The sequence below is a fragment of the Neofelis nebulosa genome, chromosome 8, assembly GCF_028018385.1.
Source record: "Neofelis nebulosa isolate mNeoNeb1 chromosome 8, mNeoNeb1.pri, whole genome shotgun sequence".
NCBI classification, from domain to species: domain Eukaryota; kingdom Metazoa; phylum Chordata; class Mammalia; order Carnivora; family Felidae; genus Neofelis; species Neofelis nebulosa.
The window spans coordinates 20703058-20722454 of record NC_080789.1 but is presented as its reverse complement, the minus strand read 5'-3'; the positions used below and the strand labels follow the sequence as shown (position 1 = coordinate 20722454).

The following is a 19397-nucleotide window of genomic DNA, read 5'->3' as shown; positions in this document are numbered from 1 at the left end:
TGAGTTCAAGCCCCGCGTCGGGCTCTGGGCTGACAGCTCAGAGCCTGGAGCCTGTTTCCGATTCTGTGTCTCCCTCTCTCTCTGCCCCTCCCCCGTTCATGCTCTGTCTCTCTCTGTCTCAAAAATAAATAAACTTTAAAAAAAAATTTTTAAAAAGTCTGCTTTTTGGGAGTCTCAGAAAACCAATGTTTTGTTGTTATTGTTGCTTGGGAGTATTTGTTTTCTACATGGAAAAATATGACTGGAGCGAAGTTCTCTCTTTAGGAGATCCATGACAATCCCTTAAAAGGATCATAATGGACAGTTTAGAGTATTCAGATTTTATAGGAGCTAGTTGAGCAGCTATCCTACTGAACATAAGATCTAGAACAATAATAATTATAATAACAGCTAGGCTATAGATATCAAAGTAGCTAGGCAACCTACATTTTTATTTCTAATTCTTACAGCAACTTCAAGGTAGATGTTATTACTCTGATTTTACTCAGGTAAAAATTACTTTTCCATGGTCACACAGCAGTGAGTAGCTAGGCCTTGGTTTATCTGACTGGAAAACATATCATTGTGCCATATTGAGGCTACAAGATGTTTAGATTCTGGATTTCAGATTTGGTCTTGCCTTTAAAAACTTAATAAAATGAAAGCTGAAACACTACAGAATGAAATAACTGAAGTTCTATAGCGTTTCCTTCAGAAATACTTATTAGAAATGCCAAACTGATTTCATGGAACTGAGGATACACTGGAATATTGGATCAAATCAGAGTCTCGATCCAATGTAATCAATGGCTGTTCTGCTGGTCAGGAATGCTTCATTCTCAACCTTTACATTCGCAAGGTCAGCAGAAAGGACTTATTGGCTTGTTTCACTGGAAAAGATACTGGAAGCCCACACTGTCTGGGAAGAAAGCCCTCACAGCCCAGAACTTGGCCTCCAGGCCCCCAGATGTCTCTTTTCGGCTACCTCTCTACATGTTCGTTTTGCAGACAAGTTCTCATCACATGCTCAAGAAGGTGGCTGCTGACTGCCACAACACAAGGCTTATATCTTCCTTTCTTTATCTCCTTAGGCATATTTTTATAAAAATTCTTGGTCTGCCATTACAGAATGTCTCTTTCAGAACCTGTATGTTGTCTAGTTTGGAATTCTTTGGAGGCAGATGTCTTCCCCAAATACTTTATTGTTTTGGCCTGTGCATGTTTGTCTCTTGGAGGTGTCAACTACTTTGGGTAACGGTCATAGGACAAGCACTCAGCTGTCAGTCCTGGCGATTTGACAGAAGGAGAGGACAATGTGTCCTAGGCACCACTATGCGCTGCACTTTTCCAGAGGACTTTTTGGTCAGAGTTTCTTTTTTAAGCCTGCCTAGAACAAAAGAGAATTGGGCGGAGCCACTGTCCCTTGATTGTTATCCACTAGCCCTGAAGTTTAAGAGGAATGGACTGAAGAGAGAATGCGTAAGGACAGATGGCCAGGGAGCACCTCCTCATCTCCTCAACCAGGCAGAACTCTGAGCACCCTTATATTACCCCAAGAACCAACACCTGTAGCTTGTCCTCCCTGTTGCAGGTGATTTGATAGGGGAAACTAACTGTCCAGGGACTGTGGAGGGAGAGGCTGGAGTAGAAATTATGTATTTCTCCAAGCTGAGCTCCCACGCTGTTTGGGAACTGCCACTAACTGTCTCCATATACCACCATATACTACCACCTACACACACACACACACACACACACACACACACACACACACGCCAACTCAAGGCAACTTTCCATCTCCCCTGGGGTTTCTCAGAGTCTTTGTTTGTTTTTGTGTTTTGTTAGTTCCCTGAATCTACTATCTTGCTTCTCCAGGGTTGATTTTGGCAGAGGGAGGCATCAGTCTATCTTAACTTACATTTTAGTAGGAACCAGAAGTCCATATTAACTCACCCCTCCTGATTCACATGTTCCCAAATAACTGCAGCCGAAAAATGTCTCTCTCCACATGTTTGTACATCAGTCCCAGGGAGGGACTCTAATTGGTTCTGTTTCAACCACATGCCCCCTAGTGACCTACATGAGAGAGATCTATTACCAGGAGAAGGGAGGAAAGATCATGTGAGCAGCCAAAAACAATGACCACCACAATTCATTCCAGAATCTACACTGATGGTGCAGGCTACAACTTCCACCAACTCCCTATAAATACCCTAATAGCACAGACCAGTCGCATATAACTGGAACTCTCAAGCTTGATTTAATTCTCAGTGCATTATACAATATGCAATATACAACTTAACAGTCCCTCTGGTGTATGAATAAAATGGCTTTTGCCTTTTGTCTACATTAAATATTTGAATGCTGCTCATCTCGCCTATGTTCAAAGAAAAAAGAAGGCATAAACTTTTGGAAAATTTTGAAATACTTCACAATATGATATAACAGGAAAAGACCTGTTTATAGTTGGTGCATTCTCCAAGGGACAGTAAACTATATTTTATACAGAGCTATAAAGCACCCCAAAAAAGGTTATGCTTTATGAATGTATCAGTCATCATTTCAATTTGGCATGACATTGGTGTGATTTATCCTGGAGGTGGAAATGAGCATAGCAGTTTTGCAAGACAAATATCTTTGCTTTCTGCTGTGGTATTTGTGATAGAATATATTATTCTAGCAATAAAGTATTTGCTAGATAAAGTATTTGTGTTGTGTGTAATAGATAAATACAATGATTACCCAAGGCTTTAATAAAGGTGGAAGTGGATTTTGTTAATGGTCTGCTCTCTCTTCTTTGTAATATTAAAATCCAGAGGACAACCCAGAAAAATGTTTGCCCAAAACTACACAAACAAAATATCCATGTTTCCAAAGTGAATAAATGAGGCATTAAAAATAGAAATCAGAAGACTTTAAAGCAGCAACAATCACACCTTTCTGGTCTTAAATATAAATTTTCCATATACATATGTGCACATGTAATAGTTTTTATGGTGTACAAAAGAAAATTCTTAGCATTCTTGGGGCTGCTAATTAATTTCCAACTAGATGATACCCATATACAGGGTACAGATTCTCTTTTGCATATCCAAACTACTCAGTTGGAGGAACTCCCTTCTTGATTATGATCCAAAATGAGTATCTCCCAAAGAAACCCTGCAAAATTCATTTATTTGTATAGAATTGAAACAAATGTGAATTGAAATATAGTATATGAGAAACTAGTTTAACTATGATTCATAATATTCCCAGGTAACTCACCTCTTTGACAACGGAGCTACTGTATTCTTTGCTGTTTTCATGGCAGTCTGGGGTAAGTGTCCTGCATCCATGTAACTTGAGTTCCCCTTATATGCTTTATAATATGTTCCTTCAGAAATCTGACTTTGTCCTGTGGATGTGAAAGGAAGAAGCTTGCATAAATTCAGTTGGCCATTCTATTGGACACAAGCTGATAAATAATTCATTTATTTATTTAAAAAATAATGTTATAGAGAAGAAATATGTCTGATTTCTCTTACACCTTCAAGATTTTCATCAACATTTCATTATTAACATAAAATTCACCTTCTGTTGGAGACAAAAATAAAGCTTACAATATATCAAAAATTCTAGTGAGATCTAAGTACTCACAGAAGTATATATCGGACTTTCTGCTGTGAGTGGAATCATTTCATCCAGCTAATGTATGAGTACCCACCTCTGGGTTTCTTTCAGTTCTGGTTAAAAAGACCCCCTATAAACGGAGCTCCTTATAAAGCTGGATTGAGTCCTTCTATATCAGTTTAAGTCAACAGCTCCATAATAACAAGGTGTGATGGAACATTCACTTAAATAATTTCTTAACCCAAGGAAAGTACTTTACCTACTTCTTTGTAAAATGAGTTTCATAGTATCTTTCTCATGAAATCATTATAAAGTTTTAATTAGTAGTATAGAAGAGTCTGGACAAATTCATAATAAACAATTGTGGTTATCTTTGGAGAGAGGTTAAGTGAGCAGTGATGGGTAAGGGAAAGGGTAAGTGAGCAGTGATGAAAGACAGGTTTTTACACTATATGTTTTCAATTTGGTTTGAATTTTTCACAATTATTATGCATTTCTTCTAGAAATTAAAATTCCAGAATCTCAGTTTTGATGTTACAAAACTCTGCTAACTCAAGACTTAGGCTCATGTTGTTCCTTGTGTCTGGAATGAATATCAGATCTTCTCCATCTTTCAGAGGCTAACTGAATTGTCATCTTCCTCCTTTGAACTTCACAACATTTGACTGACTTCTAGCCTTCTTTGGACACTTAAAATGAGTTGCATACACACATTATTTCCCTTAGTAGGTTCATGTTCCTCAAGGATCATTATAGTGATTGAAGATTCATACATTTCTTTTGAAGACAGAGATTCATATTTGTTGGATGGATGGATGGATGGATGGATGGATGGATGGATGGATGGGAAAAAGAAAAGAGAAGGGAAAGAGAAGCAAATTATCAAAACAGTTTCTTTATAAGACAAGGAATGTATTTAAATAGTCTCTTTGACAACTGGAAATACAAAAGCCTTGTTCTCTTGAGGAGACTTGTTCTAGATATATTCTGTTTTCCCTACCTAGAGATATTCAAAGAAAAAATTGTCTCTCCCAGTACATATCTGTTGAAGGGACATATTTTTTTAAATTTTTTAATGTTTATTTATTTTTGAAAGAGAGAGAGAGCAGGTGAGGGGCAGAGAGAGGGGGGGACACAGAATCTGAAGCATGCTCCAGGCTCCAAGCTGTCCGCACAGAGCCTGACACAGGGCTCAAACCCACGAACTGCGAGATTGTGACCTGAGCCAAAGTCAGACACTTAACCAACTGAGCCACCCAGGCCCCCTGAAGGGACATATTTTTAAACCTGTGACTCTAGCGCCTCTGTCAGTGGGCATTGGACCCAAAACCCATAGGTTAGTAAGTGGCCTGGGAGAAGACCTGAAGTTCTGTCCAAAGAGGAACTAGCAAGATCACCCACAGTCTTATTCTAAAGAATATGGATTGAAAAATGTGGAGAGAGACAGGGAGTTAGCTATAGGAATTGACACTGAAATGTGCATGAAGGTCATGAGGGAGGGAGGAAGAAGGAAATTGAGATTGAACATAAGGTGGAAGTAGGAAGAATTATGAGCATGTTGAAGTTATGAGAAATCAGAACCTTGGAATACGCAAAAGCAAAGTGCTAGTGGAAATGATAGAAAGCAGAGAGTCCAGAAGCTAACTGGTAGCCAACTAGGAGGAAATGCAAGACAGTCCCCCAAAGGGAAACAGGGAGAATATAGCCAAGCTGTGTTATTAGTGGAGTATCAGGGTAAAGACCTAGGATCTCCTATGGCTGAAGTCTCTTGAACTGCTGGCTTCTGTATCCAGTCTCTGAATAGGCTCAGTCTTTTAATCCCCATGGGATTCCTGCCTCCCTTGACAGGGAGGGCTTTGTGAAAAGCCCTCATTATTTGTTCTACCCCTTAGTACATCTCTGTCCCTTGCAAACAAAAGAATCTAATCATAACAGAATTTTGGTTATGGGACTGAACTCTTAGATCAAGAATTGTATATCTGGTTTTTCTAGAATATACTTGTATTGGTAACCATGATCAGGAAGTATAATAAGCCATCCAGTGCTTAAGCTATGCCATGGTTACAAATGAGGATACTTTAGAAAATGTCTTCATTTATTAAACCAGGAGTTCCCAAACTTTTCCAGTTGTGGCACACATATGAAATACTATTTGCACAGCATCCTGATGTACATGAATGAGTCTGCTCATGGCCAGGGATAATACTGCCCTCACCTGCCTGAAGGTTTGAAGGGATTATTACCTCATGCATACCTATAATCTGCCCCTGGCATACCCACTGGTCTGCTCTGCTTTGGGCCATGAGTCTACTATGTAATGAGTTAATTCTTCTGCATAGAGAGTAATTTTCTGGAAGAATTAATACATAAATATACATTACCTACTTTAGTATTTCACCAATTTTTACTGAAATGATGTTTTCTTCTCCTAGTTTATCCACTGAGACTATAGAGAAGTAAAGTTCTGGGGTATTATAATGTTTGTCTAAAGTGCAGAGGTCATCATCTCCTCTACCCCTCACACAGTACCACCATTATAAAGGGGATTGCATCCCTTCTTTGCGAGTTGGAATGCCTTATGCTGGTGATAACAAATATGTGTATTTTATCCCTACTAACTTCAGTTGATTGGGGGTGGCTTTCTGGAACACGAAGCTGAGAAACTTCTGAGTTCCAAGTGGGTGGATTGGAGATTTGACAATCCTTGGGCTTTGGAGGGTACCCAGTAAGAATCTGATAGATGTATTGTAATAACCTTTGGGAAGAAGCGAACATTTTAGGACCACTTCAGGCAAGGCAAGCCTGGAATAATTCATTGTCTGAATTGCTTTGTCTTAGTTGACAACTTACTGCTTAAATCTTGGATGGTTCCCAGAAATGTAATCATTTGAGAAGAAGAATGACTTACCCCAGGTGTTTCTTGGTAGATGCTCTTTGCAGAAATCTGGAAAGGCCAATAGTAACAGCTATAATAATAGCACACACTTGTTGGTTTCCTATGTGCTGGACACCATCCTAAGCATTGTACAGTATCCTCTAAGTTAATTTTTATAGCAGCATTTGAGGAAGGTATTGTTATTATCCTCATGTGATAGATGAGGGAACTGGGGTAGTAGCTAGAAAGTGGCAAACCCAGGAGTTAAACGGGGCACTCTTAGCTTCTACAGTCTATTGCTAGATAGACTACTATTTGTAGCCCTGTTTGCTTCTGCTTCAGAGATATAAACTTTATGATAAAGGACTGTTAACCTCATCCCAAGCCCCATTTATACTGCTTTGAGACAGTGATGTTCCATAAAAGTGTGTCACTTCTAATGGAGCTCAGCTTAGTGGTGTCAGGCTTATCCTTTATGACTGACAAGTTACATTTAAGAAAACAAATGCACTTTATTTTTGGGAAACTGCTAGTTGCAGAGATGCTGAGAATAGATATAAGTGGTTTACAAGACCTGTAAAGGATGGGGCTGATGTGTTTATTTTGTTGCCCTTTGCTTTGTGTGTTCAGGACAGAAACAATAGGGCTCCATTTAGAATCATTCTGCAGCAGCTGGGAAGGGCCTTTGTGTGGGGTTAAAAAGCTTTACAGAACCCCACTACCTTTGTGAGTGGGGCCCCACTATCTTTGTGAGGCAGGGCCTCCCGGGGACCCTCGAGGTACACTGTGAGCCTACAGCTCTGGGCTTGAACCACAGTGTCGCTCTTTCCTCAGTGCTCATTTTTGTGCAGAAAGATTGAAGAAACAGAACAATTATGGCCTAAATTAGCTTCTCTCCCTAGGGGGGAAAATGAGTCACTAGGGAACTAGATGTTGGCAGAGACTTGTCAGGAAGCAGATTATATTTCTCTTTTCTTCATTTTTGGGTTTTTTTAAATCATTTTTCTTTTTTTTCTTTTTACTTTCATTGCCAAAAATTTATTTGCCCTCAGTAAATAATCAAATCAAGGTCCTCAATGTTCTCCAAAACAGAAAACCGGGATTGTGGTTATTTTAATGGAAATTCAAAGATTCTTTAAATGCTTCTGTCAAAAATTTGTTAGTGAAGTATGTCTCATTTTTAAAATAAATTTTATAATAATTTCCTTTTATTTGTAGGTATTTACAGCAATTTTATCTTTATAGCTTACCTATATGTCCAACAAAAAAAATAGTGGTTGCATTTTCAAAAAAATGGTATACATTTACTAAATACCTATTAGGTGTGTAGGTATAATCACCTATGACACCATCAATTTCTCATAACCCACCAGAAGGAAATTACGGCTCCAGTTTTATGGATGAACATATTGAGGTTCAGAGAGGTTATGCAACTTGCCCAAGATTACCCAGTAACTGCTAAGTGGTGGAGTCTAGATTTTAAACCAGATCTGGTCTGCCTATTTCAAGTCATTCCAAAGTTTGTATATCATGTCATGTACCTTTGATAGGATGTATTAAGATTTCATTACTCACCAGACAATGCATTCTCACTATCACTTGACAATGGGAGTACAAAAATGAGTAAAATGTGATCTCAGCTGTCAAAAATTTCATAGTGTATTGAGATTGGTAATTACACAGTTTACAATCGGACAATGAGGGTCCATGCTGCCAACTTCCTGAAGCAAAATGGAAGCGCAGAGAAGGTTTTATACAAAAGGAGATCCTGAAACCAAGTCTTAAATTTGCCAGGCAAAGGAGAGGGGTTGGAGGGAGGTATAGAAAACATTCTGAACTGAGAACAGTGTGGGCAAAGCTCTGAAAAGAGAGGATGTTCAGTGTGATAGGAACATATAGTATGTATTAGTTTCCTAGAGTGCTGTAACAAAGTGCCACAAACTGGATGGCTTAAAACAACAGAAATTTATTCTCACACTGTTCTGCAGGCTCAAAGTAAAAAATTAAGGTATAAAAAGAGTCATTTCTTTTCGAGGGCTCTGAGGGGGCATCTGTCCCATGTATTTCTCCTAAATTCTTGTGACAGCCAGCAATCCTTGACACTCCTTGGTTTGTAGATGCATCACTTGAATCTCTGTCTCCATTTTCACCTGTATTCTCCCTGTGTCTCTGTGTCTTCACAGGGCAGTCTTCTTATAAGGACACTAAAATGCATTGGATTAAGAGCCTACCCTACTCCAGTATGATTTCATCTTAACTAGTTAGTCTGCAGTTACCTTATTTCCAAATAAGGTCACATTTTGAGGTTAAAACATCAACATCTCTTTTATGAAAGGCACAATTCAACCCCTAACAGACAGTATGTTGGGGGCTGAGGTTTACTTATCGTAGGACATTTGTGCTGCAACAGGGAACCATGACTTCACCCTATAGGCAACAGAAGGCCAACTGAAGTTATAAACTGGAGAGTGATGTCATCAGTTGTATTTGGGAAGTAACCCTGGCAACAGCATGGGAGGAGTGAAAGTGGGGACCAGTAGGTAGCAGGTAGGCCACTTAGAAAGCTGTTCCAGTGTTCAGTCAAAATATTATGCAGAATTGGTCTTTAGAAAAGATCTAAATTACAGAGTAAAAACCTTATACATAAATGTGTTTTCCTAGTTTTAGTTATTTATGATATGCAAAATAAATATCCAATGATAGAAGAATGAATTACAAAATTATAAGCAGCCACTAAAAACTAGTCTTTCAAAGTAGGTAATAGAGCACAAAGATTATATTTTAAAAACTGGTAAATATATATTAAGTATACAGATAAATGTGATTTCAGGTATATTAAATACTAATGAAAACAAATTATGTCATAATAGTAATGGTGATTTTCTCCATGTGACGGGATTATGAGAAGTTTTTGTCAGCTTTTATTTAGGTATAATTTACATAAAATCTAGCAGTTTTATTTTGTTTTTTTAAATATTGGTCAGACATTTCATGTTTCTTTTTTTTTAAGTTTATTTATTTATTTTTGAGAAAGATCAAAAGAGTGGGGGAGGAGCAAAGAGAGGGAGAGAGAGAATCCCAAGCAGGCTCCATGCTGTCAGCACAGAGCCCAACATGGGGCCCAAACCCACAAACTATGTGATCACAACCTGAGCAGATATCAAGAGTCAGACACAATAGACTGAGCCACCCAGTCACCCCCCCACCACCCAGCAATTTTAAGTGTACAATTTGACAAGTTATGTCAAATGTATATAGTAACCATCACCATAATGATGATATAGAACATTTTCATCCTCCAGAAAGTTTCCTCATGACTTTGCGTTGAGACCCTTGGCAACCTCTAACCTGCTTTCTACCACTGTACTTTCACCTGTTTTAGAATCTCATGCAAATAGAATCATTCACAATTTAGCATTTTGTGTCTGGCTTTGTTCATTAAGCTTAATGTGATTGAAATTAGTTTATGTAACAACATGTCAGCATACATAAGTAGTTTGTTCTTTTATTTGACATTTATTTTATAGTTGGAAATAGGTACCTTTTGACCACATTCACCCATTTCCCCCAGCCCCAGCCGCCACCTCACCACACTCTGGTCTCTGTCTCTCTGAGCTTAGAGGTTCTGTTTGTTTGTTTGTTTGTTTGTTTGTTTGTCTGTGTTTAGACTCTATGTATAAATGAGATCATAAACTTATTTAAATGAAAATTCAAAGGTTCTTTATGTGGTTCTGTCAGGGAGAGTGATGCCTCCATAACTGTTCCTTCTCAAGATTGCTTTGACTATTTAGGGTCTAGTTTGGTTCCATAAAATTTTAGGATTGCTTTTTCTGTTTTTGTGAAAAAATGCCATTGGAATTTTGATATTAATTGCACTGAATCTGTAGGTTATGGGTATTTTAACAATATTAATATTCTTCCAATCCATGGGCACAGAATATCTTTCCATTTAATTGTATCTTATTCAATTTATTTCATCAATGTCTTATAGTTTTCAGTGTATAGGTCTTTCAAACTCCTTGGATATATGTATTTCTAGCTATTTTATTCTTTTTGATGCAATTATGTATTATATAAATTTTTTATGTTTCTTTTTTTGTGTCCTGAAACTTTACTGAATTTGTTTATTAATGGTTTTTGGTTAACAGTTGTTTTACTGGAGTCTTTAGGGTTTTCTATACATTACATCATGTTATCTGCAAGTAGTGACAGTTTTACTTCTTCCTTTTTAATTTGGATGCCTCTTATTTCTCTTTCTTGCGTAACTGCTGTGGCTAAGACTTCCAGTACTGTGTTGATAAAAGTGGTGAGAGTAGGCATCCTTGTCTTGTTCCTGGTGTTAGAGGAAAAGCTTCCAGCTTTTCACCACTGAGCATAATGTTAGTTGTAGGCTTGTCATACATGACCTTTAATATGTTGAGGTGCATTCCCTTTATACCCACTTTGTTGAGAATTTTTGTCATAAATTGATACTGAATTTTTTCAGATGCTTTCTCTGTGTCTATTGAGAGGATCATATGATTTGTATCATTCATTTTGTTAATGTGGTCTATCATGTTGACTGATTTATGGATGTTGAACCTCCTTGCACCCCTGGAATAAATCCCACTTGATCCTAGTGAATGATCATTTTAGTGTCACACTGAATTTAATTTTCTAATATATATATTTTTTTACTTTTTCTATTTAAGTTTTTATTTAAATTCCAGTTACTTAACATATAGTGTAATATCAGTTTCAGGAGTAGAATTTAGGGATTCATCACTAACATATATAACACCAGTAGTTTGCTAATCATTAAAACCTTGGATTGCGAGTAACTTGTTCTGCGAGTGCTCCACAAGACAAGCAAGCATTTCTAACAAATTTTAACTTGATAAATGAGCAAGGTGTTGCAATACAAATAGTACGTGATGGCGGAACATCACATGATCACAACTGAATCAATGGTTATTGAACTTTGCATTGAAATACAGGTGCTTTGGATTACAAGCTTGTTTCCAGAACAAATGTATTTTGTTGAGGACTTTTGCATCTGTATTTATCAGGATATTGGCCTTTTGTTGTGGCATCCTTGTCTGGTTTTGGTATCATAATAATTCTAGCCTCACAAAATGAATTTAGAAATGGTACCTCCTCTTCTATTTTTGGAAGAATTTTGAGAAGGAGTAGTATTCTTTAGATATCTGGTAGAATTCTGTCTAGTCCTTGGCTTTTGTTTGTTGGAATATGTGTACTTTAATGGCAATAACACACTGCCTTGATTATTATACCATAGTAAGCCTTGAAGTGTTATTCTTTTTAAAAATTGTTCTGGCTATATTAGGGACTGTGCATTTCCATTTATATTTTAGAATCAACTTGTAGGTTACTACCAGAAAAGATGCTGATAGTTTGACTGTGGTGGAGTTGAATCAAGAGATCATTTTGGGAAGGTTGAAAAACTCAGTATCAAATATGTCTGTCTGTGAACATTATTTATTTAAATGATATGTAATTTCTCTGCAATTTTGTACTGTTTTCAATGTGCAGTTTGGGATATTTTGTTAAATTTATCCCTATGTATTTAATATTTTTTTATTTTTTATAAATAGTTTCATTTCTATAATGTTAATTTCCAGTTGTTCATTGCTACTCTGTAGAAATACAGTTGACTTTTGTATATTTATCTCATATCCTATGACCTTTCTAAACTCACTTGTAAAGCTACTGACTTTTTTGTAGATTCCTTAGGATTTTCAATATAGATGATTATGATATTTATAAATAAATACAATTTTGTTTCTTCTTTTCAAACCCATATGGGTTTAATTTTTTCTTGCCATATTACAGTGACAGAATAATGTTAGATAAAAGTTGTGATATCAGACACCCTTTCTTTGTTCTGTGTTGGGGGAAAAGCATGAAGTGTTATACTATTAAGTATGCTAGAAAATATAAGTTTTTGTAAATACCCTTTGTCAAGCTGAAGAATTTTATCATGAATGGGTATTGAGTTTTGTTAAAAGTTGTCATCTGTATTAATAAGATAATCCTTTTTTTAATGTTTTTAATGTTTATTTATTTTTGAGAGAGAGAGAGACACACACACACAGCATGAGCAGGGGAGGGGCAGAGAGAGAGAGGGGGACACAGAATCTGCAACAGGCTCCAGGCTCTGGGCTGTCAGCACAGAGCCTGATGCAGGGCTTGAACTCATGAGCCTTTGAGCCATGATACAATGAAGCCTGAGCAGAAGTTGGCCGCTTAACTGACTGAGCCACCCAGATGCCCCAATAATTCTGTTTCTTAAAAGGTAGTTAATATATTCATTAAATTGATTCACTTTCAAAACCTACAATGATATTGAATTCCTAGCATAAACCCATTTTATTGTATATATAGTTGACTCTTGACAGTGTGGAGATTAGGTTTACCAACCTCCATGCAGTTGAAAATCTTTGACTCCCCAAAAACTTTACTAATAGCTACTGTTGATTGGAAGCTTTACCAATAACAGAAACATACATAATTTTGTATGTTATATGTGTTATATACTGTATTCTTACAATAATGTAAGCTAGAGAAAGAAAACAGTATTTAAAAATCATAAGGAAATGAGGTGCCTGGGTGGCTCAGTTGGTTAAGCCTCCAACTTCAGCCCAGGTCATGATCTCACGGTTCATGAGTTTGGACCCCACATCGGGCTCTGTGCTGACAGCTCAGAGCCTGGAGCCTCCTTCGGATTCTGTGTCTCCCTCCTTCTCTGCCTCTCCCCTGCTTGCACTCTGTCTCTCTCTCAAAAATAAATAAACATTAAAAAAATTTTTTTCAAATAAAAAAATCATAAGCAATAGGAAAAAAATTTAGAGTACTGTATGGTATTAAAAAAAAAGCCATGTATAAGTGAACCCACACAGTTCAAATCTGTATTGTTCAAGGGTCAACTGTATTATCTTTTTTTTCTATATTGCTGTATTTGATTTGCTAAAATATTTTTAAGATTTTTGCATCTATTTTCGTAAGTGTTGTCTTTAATTTTCTTCCAGTGTATTTTTTAGTTTTGAGGTAATGTTGGCCTCAAAGAGTGAATTAAGAAGTATCCTTTCTTCTGTTTGTGGAGAGGGTTATATAAAAATGATATTACTTCTTATATGTTTGATAGAATTCACCAGTAAAGCCACTTGGGCCTAGAGTTTTCTTTGCAGGAAAATGTTTAATACAAACGTAATCTCCTCAACAGATAGAAAGCTCTTTAGATTATCTACTTCTTCCTGTCTTCAAGGACTCTGTAATTTTATCTAAGCTTGCAAATTTATTGGCATAAATGTGTTCATAATAATTTCTTATATTTTACCTTCAGTAGTATCTTTTGTGATACATTTTGTTCATTCCTGAAATTGTAGTTCATGTCTTTTTTGTTTTCCTGTTCATTCTGTGTAGAAGTTTATCAATTATATTCATCTTTTAATGAACCTTTTCAATGTTAGTGATGTCTTTATATTGTTTTTATGTTTTTTTATTTATGCTGTTATCTTACGTTTCTCATGCTTACTTTGGGTTTAGTTTCCTCTTCTTTTTTAATTTCTTAAGGTGAATGCCTAGTTTGTTGATGTAAGACCTTTCTTCTTTTCAAATATAAGAGTTTAATGCTATAAATTTCCTCTAAGTACTGCTTTAGTTGCATCCTCCACATTGTATTTTCATTTTTCGTGAATTAAGAATATTTTCTAATTTCCCTTCTGACTTTCTCTTTGATCCATGAGTTATATAGATGTATATTGTTTACTTACCAAATATTTGGGAAATTTTCTAGGTATCTGCTTGCTATTGATTTCTAGTTTAATTAAGAGAACATATTTTGTATTATTTAAATCCTTCTACATTTACTGAGATTTGTTTTATAGCCCACAGTATAGTATCTCAGCAAATGTCCCCTGCACATTTGAAAAGACTACATATTATGCTGTTGTTAAGTTGTACATTCTGTAAGTTTCGTTTGGGTCCACTTGGGTGATTAGTCTTGTTTTAGTCTTCTACATTTATACTAATTCTAAATTTATTTGTGGATTTATCTAGTTTGCCTCTCAGTTATATCAGATTTTGTTTCATGTATTTTAAATATAGGATTTTTATGTTTACTTGAAGCCCCGTAGTCATTATGAAATTTCCCTCATTATTCCTGATAGTATTTCTTATTTTCAAGTATACTTTGGCATTAATATTGCCATTCTAGGCTTTCTTAAATTAAGTTTGTATGGTATATTTTTATTTTCTTTACATTTACCTATCTCTGTCTTTATATTTGCAGTGTTATTTTTACAGACAGGTCTTACTCAAAAATCTTCACTGATGTGAGAACTTTAAGAGACAAAACAGATGAACATAAGGGAAGGGAAAAAAATAATATAAAAACAGGGAGGGGGACAAAACAGAAGAGACTCATAAATATGGAGAATAAACTGAGGGTTACTAGAGGGGTTGTGGGAGGGGGAATGGGCTAAATGGTTAAGGGGCATTAAGGAATCTACTCCTGAAATCATTGTTGCACTATATGCTAACTAATTTGGATGTAATTTTTAAAAAATAAAAAATCAAATCAAATATAGACAGGTCTTACTTTTTATCCAATCCAATAATCTCAGTTTTTTCATTAGAGTTTTAATGCCATTTACATTTAATATAATTATCAATACATTTAGTTTAAATATGTCTTCTTTTTCTTTGATTTATATGTGTTTAATGAGCCTTTTTTTAATTTTCTTTTTCTCTCCTTTTTAATTAATTAGATATTTTCATGATTTAGTTTTGTCTCTGTTGATTGATTAGCTATACTTGTTTTAATCTTATAATGGTTATTCAAGGATTTATAATATACACCTTTAATTTATAGCAGCCTACTTTCAAATAGTATAATGCTATTTCACATGTGGTATAAGAACTATAAAAAGGTATACTTTACCTTTTATTTTCTGTCCCTTGTTTATTGCTATATATTTTACTTCTATTTTTGTCCTACATCTTATTGCTATTCTTGTTATTTTTTTTCTTCTACATATTATAAACCTCTTGATACATTGTTATTATTTTTGCTTTCAGCAGGTAGTTATTAAACATATTGAAATGAGGAAAAAATTCTATTTACCCATATAGTTATGTGGTTTTTTTTATTATTTTTTGTTTTGAGAGAGAGAGAGAGAATGGGAGAGGGACAGAGAGAGAGGGAGACAGAGAATCTCAAGCAGGCTCCATGCTATCAGCATGGAGCCTGATGCAGGGCTCAGTTTCACACAGCATGAGATCATAACCTCAGCCAAATTCATGAGTAGGACACTTAACCAGCTGAGCCACCCAGGAGCCCCTACTTGTTTTATGTGATCTTCCTATGTTTGTATCAATCCAGATTTCCATCTGGTGTCATTTCCTTCTGCTTGAAGAACTTCCTTTAAAGTTTCTTATAATGCAAGGCTGTTAGTGATGAATTTTCTCTGATTTTTAAGGTCTAAAAATATCTTTGCTTCATTTTAACTTTTTAAAGATATTTTGCTGGATGTAAAATTCTAAGTTGGAAGGGTTTTCTTTTTACCTTTAAATACATTAGAGCACATGTTCTCAATTAGGAGTTATTTTTGCCTCTCAAGAGACATTAGACAATGTGCAGACACATTTTTGGTTGTCACAACTGACAGAAGGGAGTGCTACTGGCATTTTGATCTAATGCATAGAGGCCAGGGATGCTGGCTCTGCTAAACATCATACAATGCACAGAACAACAATCCCCACCCTCAAGGAGGAATTAAAGGTTCTAAGACATCGTTGATGTTGAGTTTGAGAAACACTGCTAAATTTATAATCTTTCTTTTTCTGAAGTCACATGGCCTATTTGAGTTTCTTTTGGAAAGTCATCTGACACTTCTATCTCAGCATTCTCATCTACAAGTGAAGATTAAAGTACCACTAACATATGGAATGTTTTGATCTAGAATAATGACTTATATTTGCAAAACAGTTGACACAATGTCAGTTGTGTCCAGATTGAAAAACATTGCCTTAAGGGATGCCTTTCCATCGTATAAAGGCTTGCATAGTCTTTTATAAGATGTTGCTGACATTCTTTTTTTTTCTATAAAAGATTTTCCTCCTTTGTATCTGCTTTAAAGATTTTTATTTTTTATTCTCAGGAATTTTATTGAGATGTGTTTTGGTGTCATTTTCTTTGTCTTTCTTATAATTAGGGTTCATTTAATTTGAGTCAGTAATTTTGTAATTTTTATCAAATTTTTAAATTTTTCCAGAATCATACTGTCACAGTCTCCGATTATGTGAATGTATGCTAGACCACTCAATACTGTCCTACAGGCCACTTAATGCCTTGTTCACATATCCCAGTCTTTTTTAGTCTTTGTGTTGTCTATACTTTTTGGATTGTTCCTATTGGTTTGTCTTAAGATTCACTGAACCTTCTGAACGGTCTAATCTGTTAATTCTATCCAGTGTATTTTTCTTTCCATAACTTAGATTGTCCATCTCATATCTCAGTCAGTTGGGTCTTTGTATGCCTGGTATTAGTCTCCTCATTGTGTTCATGTTTTCATCTCCCTTCTTGACAAAGTATACTTATAACAGTTGTTTTATCATTTTTGTTCTATCATTTCTGTCAGTTCTGGGCTGTTTCCCTGGGATTGATTGAATATTCTCCTGCTTATAGGTTTTATTTTCCTGCTTATTTGTATGTCTGGTAAAATTTTTTAAATGTTCATTTATTTTTGAGAGAGAGAGAGAAGGGAAGGAGGGGGTAGAGAGAATATGTGAGTGGGTGAGGGGGAGAGGGAGAGAGAGACAGAAAATCCCAAGCAGGCTCCACATTGATGGGATAATGCTGGGCTACAACTCATGAACCATGAGATCATGACCTGAGCCAAAATCAAGGAGTCAGACTTTTAACTAACTGAGCCACCCAGGCACCCCTGTCTGGTGGTTTTATTAAATACTGAGAAGTGTTGAATTTTGTTTTTTTGTTGTGTTTCTTTAGCATTGGACTTTATTCAGGTATGTAGTTAACTTACTTGCATCCCAGTTAGATTGTCTTGAGATTTGTTTTTAGCTTGTTAGGATAGATCCAGAGACCCACTACTAGGAGACAGCCTTTATGAGGCCTCTCATAAAATTCTATGTGTTGCAACATCTCTGTACTCTGACTAGTGAGATGGTAAACTTCTTTTAGCCCTCTGTGAATTCTGAGGATTCTTTATCTACCAACAAGCCACCTCATGTAGTTTCACCCCATGCATGTCAAGAGCAGAAGGGACTTCATTGCTGATACCTTGATCTTTCTTTCAATATTAGCTCCTTTCTCTCTGGTACTGTGCCCCACAAACTCGTGCCACTTCACTTTCCCCACTCTAATCTCTCAAGCTCAGTAAAACCACTTGGCTTTGTTTGGGTTCCTCCACCTGAAAATGGCCTCCAAACAATGAGCTGGTGCCATCCTAAAGCTTACCTCACTTATTTTTCTCTCAGAGATCACAGTGCTGCACTATCTGCTGTCCAGTGCTGAAAAAAGTTGTTTCTTATATTGAAGCAGTTAGTCCGATGGGTAGAAACAAAAAATCGCAGTCACCTGTAGCTTGATGGCTTTTTATAGAAGGGAAACATACACTCAGGCAGGGCCTCAGAGAATTTTGGTTACTTTGGAAACCTGCCATTATCCATGGTGTCTCCTCATTTTTACCAGTTCAGAAACACTGTTGGAATACCCAGAGCTAATTGCACTTGGACAAACAGACACCTCTTATAAACTCTGCAAGCACTAGTACATTATCCAGAATATGAAAATGCAAGTATATTATAGAGAGTATTATTTTATAATGACAATCTAGAGCATTTTCTTCCTGTATCAGGATACTTAGGAAGCTAGATTAATCATTATATGGTGTTTGAGCTTGGAAATCAGTGCAGCTGGCAAAATCCCTGGCACATCAAAAGAGTGCAATTAATAACTGTTAAATGAATGGAAGAGGGACACAAGAACTATTTTTTTCTGCTGAATTAGTCATCTTTATTCCATTTCAAAAAACACCCCTAGAGACTGGTTTACGTCAGGACACCCTTCTAATATCCTTCATTAGATCAAACTCTGCAAAATTTATATTCTTAGACCCTTGTTTTTCTTAACTTACAGGTTGATTATCTGGATACATTGACTTTCTCCAGAAAGGTTCTAATACCAATAATTAAACTTCAACTTTTTAAAATATAGTCACATTCCTGTTTTTCCTGGATCCTGAGATTAACCTTATCTTGTATGTTGGGGAGTTTCACAAATTCTCTAGTCACTTGTTTACATTCACTTGCATTATTATTGCCAATGACCCACCTCAGATGTTGCAAATTAGCAACCGATAAAAATACTCTGGTCGTCACCAATTTTAAAAATATACAAATTAAGTATTACTTTGAAACTGAGATAGTCCACATGAAGAAAATTTGTGGCCAGATCCTCAAACTTTTGAAAAATTTGAAAATCTAGCCACAGTGTAGTCAATGGAAACTGAAGAACACCTACCACTTCATATGGTGCACACACACTCCAACTGGTCTCATTCCCCACCACTCCCAACTGTGTGGTTTACTCTTGTAGGTTTTGGAATGATCTGGTCATTTTAGCATTTGAGTTTGTGACTCCTCACTAAGCTCATTCAATATGTGTAGATTTTACAAGTTAAGTTCTCAGGAGATGACCTCATTCCTCTACTTCTAAGTTCTTGGGAAGCATCCTTGTAACTCCTCTGTACCTTCTCCAAATGAACATTCTCAGAAAGTTATAAAGGACAGAGATAATTAAATCTGTTAGTATTATCCATTTCACTTTTTAAAAATAAGGAAATTAGAATTTGGAAAAAAATGACTGTGTATGAAGGAAGTTCATTCTAATTTCCTAGGAAGAGAATCACAT

At 36.1% G+C, this 19397-nt stretch overlaps 1 protein-coding gene across 5 annotated transcripts in view; it reads left to right on the top strand.

The window, feature by feature from the left end:
- ANO4 (anoctamin 4) overlaps positions 1 to 19397 on the top strand; it is a 426134-nt gene that overhangs the window by 335091 nt on the left and 71646 nt on the right. For all 5 annotated transcript variants that reach the window (XM_058741647.1, XM_058741645.1, XM_058741644.1 and 2 more), the window contains one exon: positions 3235 to 3295. In XM_058741647.1, the coding sequence (XP_058597630.1) occupies positions 3235 to 3295 (61 nt within the window). The remainder of the gene's footprint in view (positions 1 to 3234; positions 3296 to 19397) is intronic.